Source organism: Falco naumanni, chromosome 20, assembly GCF_017639655.2.
Source record: "Falco naumanni isolate bFalNau1 chromosome 20, bFalNau1.pat, whole genome shotgun sequence".
Taxonomy (NCBI): domain Eukaryota; kingdom Metazoa; phylum Chordata; class Aves; order Falconiformes; family Falconidae; genus Falco; species Falco naumanni.
Window position 1 is genome coordinate 1,398,759 of NC_054073.1, and position 7,688 is coordinate 1,406,446.

The 7,688-nt window shown below is 52.8% G+C and overlaps 1 protein-coding gene across 4 annotated transcripts in view; it reads right to left on the reverse strand.

Annotated features, from left to right (window-relative positions):
* VPS45 (vacuolar protein sorting 45 homolog) overlaps positions 1–7,175 on the reverse strand; it is a 28,029-nt gene extending 20,854 nt beyond the window's left edge. For 2 of the 4 annotated variants that reach the window (XM_040618566.1, XM_040618567.1), the window contains exons 1-10: positions 7,003–7,174; positions 6,781–6,915; positions 6,605–6,665; positions 4,849–4,928; positions 4,270–4,338; positions 3,854–3,991; positions 3,656–3,766; positions 2,198–2,332; positions 1,738–1,851; positions 864–1,031 (exon numbers count right to left, since the gene is read on the reverse strand). In XM_040618566.1, coding sequence (XP_040474500.1) covers positions 864–1,031; positions 1,738–1,851; positions 2,198–2,332; positions 3,656–3,766; positions 3,854–3,991; positions 4,270–4,338; positions 4,849–4,928; positions 6,605–6,665; positions 6,781–6,915; positions 7,003–7,095 — 1,104 coding nt within the window. In that variant the 5' untranslated portion in view covers positions 7,096–7,174. Of the gene's footprint in view, positions 1–863; positions 1,032–1,737; positions 1,852–2,197; positions 2,333–3,655; positions 3,767–3,853; positions 3,992–4,269; positions 4,339–4,848; positions 4,929–6,604; positions 6,666–6,780; positions 6,916–7,002 lie in introns of all 4 variants that reach the window. The other 2 variants (XR_005831483.1, XM_040618564.1) reach the window with 2 other exon arrangements.
* Between the last annotated feature and the right edge of the window lie 513 nt (positions 7,176–7,688).

The window sequence follows — 7,688 nt, forward strand, 5'->3', positions numbered from 1 at the left end:
TATCCCCTAGCCACCCACTTGGAGCACAGAATAACAGAGGCAAAGGCAACACGTATTTCAAATCTCTTGAAGATGCTTATCTCTGTTTTCTAGTCAAACTGCTCCTCCGTTATAGGGTGTAACTTCTACCTTAGCTATCAAAAATTAAGGGATCGTTTTTTAATGCCGAGTTGCTGGTTGAGCTCAGCTATAATACAGTCACACTCAACAATACTGCTCTTTTCTCTGCATAGTCAGCAGCCACAATTCATCACTATTGACAGGCTGTCAGATACTGGGTCAGGTCATGGAATCCAACAAGCCAGCAAGGGGTCAAAACCAGTCTATACTCGGCTATAACAGAAGTCTCTGTTAGGCTTTTTCAGTCCCCTTTGCCAAAGAAATCTTTTCTCTAAGAGGCTTACCACTGGTTTTTATTTTTTTTTAAAAAAAAAAAAAGGTAAAAGCCAGCACTTCAATGAATAGTCTTGGTTTAGACAATTTCATGGATTCCATTTCTTCTCCTCCCCAACAAATACAACAAGCTTCTGCACGGGGGTCCACAGTTCTTCTTTCTACTGGTGCCTGCGCAGGCAGCCTGCCAGGAGCCAACTGACTGTATATAATAAGGCATGTTGCACTGTGAAATGTAAAGACAGAATTTGCAAAGATGCTTCTCAAGCCAGTTGTTAACTATGATTCATCCTCATCTGAACTGAGCTGGGAGGAGGAGAGTCATTCTAACATTTAATGCCCTAACCCTGCAGGATATCTGCATGAGGAACTCCTGCTGACTGTCGGTATCAAACTTCCATCAGCAGGGGAAGTTCAGGATCAAACCACCGAGACGCAAAGGACCAAGGTTCGTTTTGAGCCCAAGGTACCTGCAGAGCACTGGAATGGTCGTTCTGGCAGGCCAGTTCCTGCTCCACCTCAGACACCTCCAGCAGGTTCCGCTCCCCAACCAGTCGAGAGAGCTCTCCCACTACCGTCACATGCTTCGATACCGTGCCCGACATCTTCTTGAACTGCGGGTAATTCTCCACAAATGCCTGCAATGGGGAAACCAAAGCAACCGGTTCTTCAAAAGAAAAGCAAGAGCCAGCGGATGCGTGCAACCCAGTGATAAAACTGCACAAACCAATTTGCATCAGGATAAGCAAGACCAGCGCAGGTGTATGGATGATTGGGCATCTCATTCCTGGGAGCCCACCAGACTTCTTCAATCACCAGGAGATTTCTGGAAGGGATGTGCTTTTTATTTACTCTTAAAATAAAAGGATATAGAAAGTATCTCCAAAGATATCGCCAGGATCCTTTAAATCTTGAGCGGTGACTGAATTAATAACTGTGCTCTGAGCTGTTGCCAAGTGACCCAGCTCAGACATAAAGTCCACGCGGCCATCCTGGAGTAAGCTAAGGACTTAAACCAGAGCTTACTGATTCAATTGTCAGGCGCTGGGATTCCAGCAAGCCTAGGCAGCAGCCTGGGGAGCAGTCAGAAGCAGCAAGATTATCGACCGCACTGCAGTAGCGTACAACGGCCTGTCGAAGCGGCTAGCCTTCGGTGAAGAACCATTGGAAGGGACACAGTGCAAAAAGGGGGTTCCTGCCCCTCAAAACTAGCGCGTCATGGAGATCTGAACTAATGGCACTGGCAGTACGGACTGTCAGGGTACAGACAGTAGTGATCTGCACTGTCCTGCAAGGCGTGGGCTTTAAATAAAGTCCAGTCAGTTCCGTGTAGGTTGTCCGTACCTTCATGTCCGCTATAGATTCCAGCTTTTGCTGCTCCTTAGGTTTCCTCTTCTGGAAATCCTCCATAAGATTCTTGATGTTACTGCCAATCTCTGCAAAGTTCAGGTACATGTTCTGCAGGCAACAAGACAGGGATGTGAGAGAAAGCAGTGCTTAACACTAGTCTTGACGCAACAAAGCCCAAACTCTGAGGCGTCACTGCACATCCCCACCCTGAGACCCAGGCTTGAGCCAGCAGCTCTGCCATTGGTCTGGGTTCGAAATAAAACTGTAAAACGGACACATTACTTCACAGCAGATGCTACTTGCACTGCACATTGATTTTCACCACTTGGATAAGGTATCCATTACCACCCCGACGCTCAAAGTCACTGCGAAGTTCCTTTCACATGGCAAAAGCAATAACAGGACCTGATCCCCAAATTAAGCTACTTAGGAAGATCCCCACTAAGACACCTACGTTGGCATAGAACTCGTCGTTCTCGGCGGACAGGACCACCTCTCGGAGATCCTTGCTTATCCCCGGTACCCGGGAAAGGTCGATGCGGTTGTTGTTAATCCCCAGCAATTCGTGAACCATAGCCTGGTACGTCCACTAACGAGGATGGTGAAAGAGAAAGGCAAACGATAACCTCAGTAAGGTAACAAATGGCACGGGAAAATTAACGATTTCAGGCTGGACTCAAACAAAGCCAGTTTATATCCCCCTAGTAACACACAGCAGATTCAAAGCCTGCCTCCCTCAAACTTTTGCCGGAATGTTACAATAAGTATTACTCATGGTGATATAAATATCTCATCCCGTGGTGAGAGGCGCTGGTGCAAACACAAAGGAAACCCACCCCGTTCCAGGGTGCTTGCGGTAAGTACGTTCCAAAGACACGGCTCTAAAAGAGGAGCAACGGGGATTCACGCTCCTGTTCAAACAGTTCTGTTGGCCACCATCATCTCCCCCTACCCTGCTGCTGAGGGGACATGTATTTTTGGCTGCAGAGGTTCCACAGTTACAAACTGTACAGTGTCCTACGTGCTCTTTCGCTTCTTACGCAGCAGTAGGAGTGTTTCTGCACATCAGTGAGTTACTATATTTATCCTGGGAAGACAAATATTAATCTACAGAGAAAACTGAAAGCTGCTCAGAGCACTGACATGCCCAACACTCCAGTTACATTCATCTGAATCTCTCTGCTGGACAGAAAACCTCTGCGTAGAAAATAATGCTTTTGGTGCCCTGTGCTGAGCACAGTCCTTAACTCTCCAAACCACATGTGAGCTGGGTTTCCCATCAGATCATTCCGATAATACCAGTATCACCAGTAGCTCCTACAACAGCGTTACAAAAGTGCTGGCTGCTGTTGGGGCAGCCTGGCTGCAGCTCGACTCATCACCAGACTGACCTGCGTCTACACGTGCCCCACAAAAACGAAAGGAGACAAAAATTCTGCTGGGATCTACAGCACCACAAAGAAAAAATAATAATAATAAATCACAATAGCTACGGTTTAAATACTACCAGCCATCAGTAACACAGAGGGAGATGTACGCCAGGGCAAGGTCACTCAATTACTGCCTACGTGTGCTGCCAAACAGCCCGTACAAACAAACCCTTGGAAAGGACGCTGCCGAGGTGTGAGGACTCTAAACATCAAGTGTGCCTTGCAGAAGGTTTTCCAGGGTGCTGGCTACATCTGCCACTGAAGCCAGCACATACAATCTGTGCTCAACCGCCTGAAAAATCAGGCCATGAGATAAAAGAGGGATTTCAAAAAGAATGGGGGCGAGAAGCAGTATTTTTTCAAATACAAACCATGCCCTGCCAGGGTGTGAACTCCGACTCGCTGCCACTGCCACAGGGCTCCGTGCGCTTCCAGAACTCGCGTTCCTACCTCAGCCCTTGCACAACTGCGAGGTGAGTCACCTGGTTCAGAAGCGGGGTGATGGCGTCATCAGACCGGTCCAGAAGGAGAAGTAAAGGAGGAACCTCAGTGCGCCGAAAGTCAAACAGCTCGTACTCTTTAGTGATCACTTGCTGTTGAGAAAAGGAAAAAAAGCCACTTGATCTGAGGTGCCGTTGAAGTATGCTGCCATTCAACATTGCCAGAGGTTCTGCCCCTACCTTCACGCATTCAGCAAGCCTTTTTGCTGGCTCGGAAGAGAGCTGGTACCGGATCATGGGGCATTTCTTCAGAGACAAAAGCAGAGCAGTCAGCCCTTGAGTTGTCCTGGACAGCTGAGCCGGATCCCAGTTGCGACCCTGGAAGGAAAGGCTGCGCCTGGTACGGATGCACCATCCCCAAACTCTTTCTCACACAAAATCCAAGTCTTGAAGCCTTATAGTAAACTACAGGTGGGCTGAAGGAGCAGGTACACCAGCGGCCACAGCCCCGATTCCCTGGTGTGTGTCCCCTCTTACGGACCCCAAAGAGGGGTCTGCCTTCTGGGCAACCCACCGCCACACCCAGCTTGTTGCGCCTACTGGTCTCTGGTCACCATAACACAAGACCCTGGAGGAGCATTAGCTTTTTCTCCTACCTGGCAGCAGCCCAAGAGGTTGAGAGAAAAAACGTGCGGGTTCACTGCAATGTAATCGCCATAGAACTCCTGCCAACAAGTGAAAACAAATACAGTTACGTGCCTTGCCAGCCTTTGTTCAGCCTACAGGAGTATGTGTTCTTGGGATTTTAACACTAAAATCCCGAGCAATGCACAGACACATTGACTCTGATCATTCCTCCTTCCTCCGTGCCCGACCTCTCAAATCCCCACACTTCTGCTGACAACCCCACCACCAATTTGTCATGGGTATTTCTCAAGGGTGGAGCTCTTCGCCACTACCACAAACACACAACACCGATGACAGCAGAAACGGTGGCAGCTCTGAAAACTGAAAGGCAGGGAGAAACAGGGGACACAGGAGGGTTTCTTTCTTTTACTTTTTAATCCCACGTGTGTGTTCATCTTCTTCCATCCCAGACTGTCGCACAGTGCTGCTGCACACTGTTCAAGAACTACAGGCTCCCCCCACTGCCACACCTGAGTCTGTCAGCTTGTACGTTCGCTTTGCTGGCACTTTTGGATTAGGAGATATATTTAAAATATTCAAAAACTCACCTGAACTTCAGCCACAACTTCCTGTTCATCAGCTTCAGCTAATGACTTGACATCACTCTTACTGATCACGTTACTGAAATCTGAAAGAAAACAACAGTGGAAGAACAGTCGGGCTCTGCAAGTGACGCGTAACACACAGGACCACCACAGATCAGGATGAGCAGATTTTCCTCTGGAGCAGGAACAGATTGCAACAGAGATCCTTTGACCTTACACCTGCAATTATTATGCAGACATCATAATCACCTCACATGGATACTCTGAGCTAATTCTCTGTCCAACTTTCTGCCTCTGGTGCCAATACCAGCAGCACTGGATCAGCACGTCACAATCAACGATGGATTAAACATCATTAAACACCCCACAGGATGCAGCTGTGCTGGAAAGGCAGCAGTGGCTCGCTCGCATACTCTCCCCAGCCTAACATCTACCCAATTTCATACTCAGTACAGTTTTTTGTGTAAAAGTGATATTAAATGGCTGAAAGCAGTGACACCCACATCTCACCGGGGCTCCTTGGGTCACAGGATCACAGACCAGTCAGGGTTGGAAGGGACCTCTGGAGATCACCTAGCCTAACCCCCTGCTAAAGCAGGTTCTCCTAGCGCAGGCTGCACAGAATCGCATCCAGGCGGGTTTTATTCAAAACCAGAAGTAACAGCACGTCTCCAGAGAAGGAGACGCCACAACATCTCTGGGCAGCCTGTTCCAGTGCTCTGCCACCCTCAGAGAAGTTTTTCCTCATACTCAGAAGGACGTTCCTGTGTTGCAGTTCGTGCCCATCGCTCTTGTCCTGTCTCTGGACACCACTGAGGAGCACCTGGTCTCATCCTCTCGGTGCTCACCCTCAAGGTGTTTGTAGACATTGACAGGATCCCTCTCAGCCTTCTCCAGCTGACCTGCCCCAGCTCCCTCAGCCTTTCCTCGTAAGGGAGATGCTCCAGTCCTCTCATCATCTTCGTAGCTTCTGCTGGCCCCTCTCCAGTAGCTCCCAGTCTCCCTTGAACTGGGGAGCTCAGAGATGGACACCACTGGCCTTCCCGGCCCCCAGGACACAGTGCTGGCTCATGGACAACTCGCTTGGCTCACCACCACCTTTTCCAAGCCGGAATCCCTCCCCCCACCAAGCCCGCAGCCCGGCTCCTGGGCGCTCCTGCAGAGCGGCAATGACATCTAGAGGCCACTCGAGCTCAGTCCCAGCGCCTCTCCACAGTACTGGTGCTGGGAGACCTCCGCACCAAACCAGCTGCGCTCATTCTGCTCCATTTCCAAAACCACAGAATATTCTGGGGTGTGAGCGGGAGATGGGAGAAACAGCCGCCCCCTACGCCAGGCGTTAGAAGCCGTGCAGCAGGCTTAGGGCAACGCTGGGATGTGAAGTCTATCCTGAATTATTTACCTTTAGGATCTGGGCTAGTCTCCCAAGCATCTCGGTTTTCCTTGGAATAAGGGCACTTTACCCCCAGCGTCAGCCTTCCTTTGTGTTTACAAAGCAACAAGAAGCTCTAAAATCCCAGAAATTGTCAGGGAGAAGCCGCACCGGAGGAACGGCCAGATATGGTGTGGCTTTCTAAAGACCTGTTACAGGTTGCTTTGGTTTAATTATTTTATCTGCTAGTTATGTCCCCTTTGCTACAAGAACGTGGTGACCTAAAGAGCATAAAAACTAGAATTCACACATTCTAGGGGTTTTAGCACCGGCTTATCCCCTGTCTCCAGGGAACACAGGACCCCCAGCCAGGCAGGATGCACTTACAGACAAAGTAGATGCTGTACTTGGGCCTCCGCAGCTCCTGGATGAGGAACTCCACGTTCTCCTGGATGGAGACAGCACCGGGAAGAGCAGATTTAAGAAACATGGGGTGAGAAGAAGGGGCCGGAGCGAGCCGGGACTCCCTCCCCGCCCCACGGCTGACCCCCCCGCCGCCCCACCTTGGTGGGCCGCAGGAAGCAGATGGCCTTGAGGTGCTTCATGGGCTCCCGGTGCGCGGAGTCGATGCGCTCGAAGAGGTACACCTCCTTCTGCAGGATCTCGGACTGCGTGTACACCATGCTGACCACGCCGGTCTGCGGGCGGGAGGCGGCAGCGCCCGTCATCCCGGGCCCGGGACCGGGCCTGCACCCCCCGCGCCCCCGCCCGGCCCCGCCGCTCACCGTCTCCCGGTCCATGAGCAGCACCTTCATGCCGGGCCCGCTGTCCTCGATCATCCTGGACACGTACTGCTTGACGGCCAGCACGGCGTTCATGGCGCCCGGCGCGGCCCGGCCCGGCCCGGCCCGGCTGGGAGCTGTAGTCCGCGGCGGGGGGCGCGGCCGGGGCGGGGTGCGGGCCACATCCCCCAGCCTGCACCGCGGCACCGCCCGGCAGCGCCCCCGTCCGGCCCGGCGGGCACACTGCCGCCCCCCCGCCCCTCCGAAGCCCCCCGGCCCCAGCAGCAGCCACAGGCCCCTCAGCAGCCCACAGGCCCCTCCAACCCCCTCTCAGACCCCTCCAGCCTCCCCCAGGCCCCTCCAGCCTCCCCCAGATCCCTCCACCACCCCCGCCCAGGCCCCTCCAGCCTCCCCCAGGCCCCTCCAGCCACCCCCCAGACCTCTCCAACCCCCTCTCAGACCCCTCAGCCCCCCCCCAGGCCCCTCAGCCCCCCCCCCCGGCCCCTCAGCCACCCCCAGGCCCCTCCAGCCTCCCCCAGACCCCTCCAGCCTCCCCCAGACCCCTCCACCACCACCCCTCAGACCCCACCAGACCCCTCCAGCCACCCCCAGGCCCCTCCAGCCACCCCCCAGACACCTCAGCTGCCCCCAGGTCCCTCCAGCCCCGAATGTCCTGGCAGGGTGAAGGT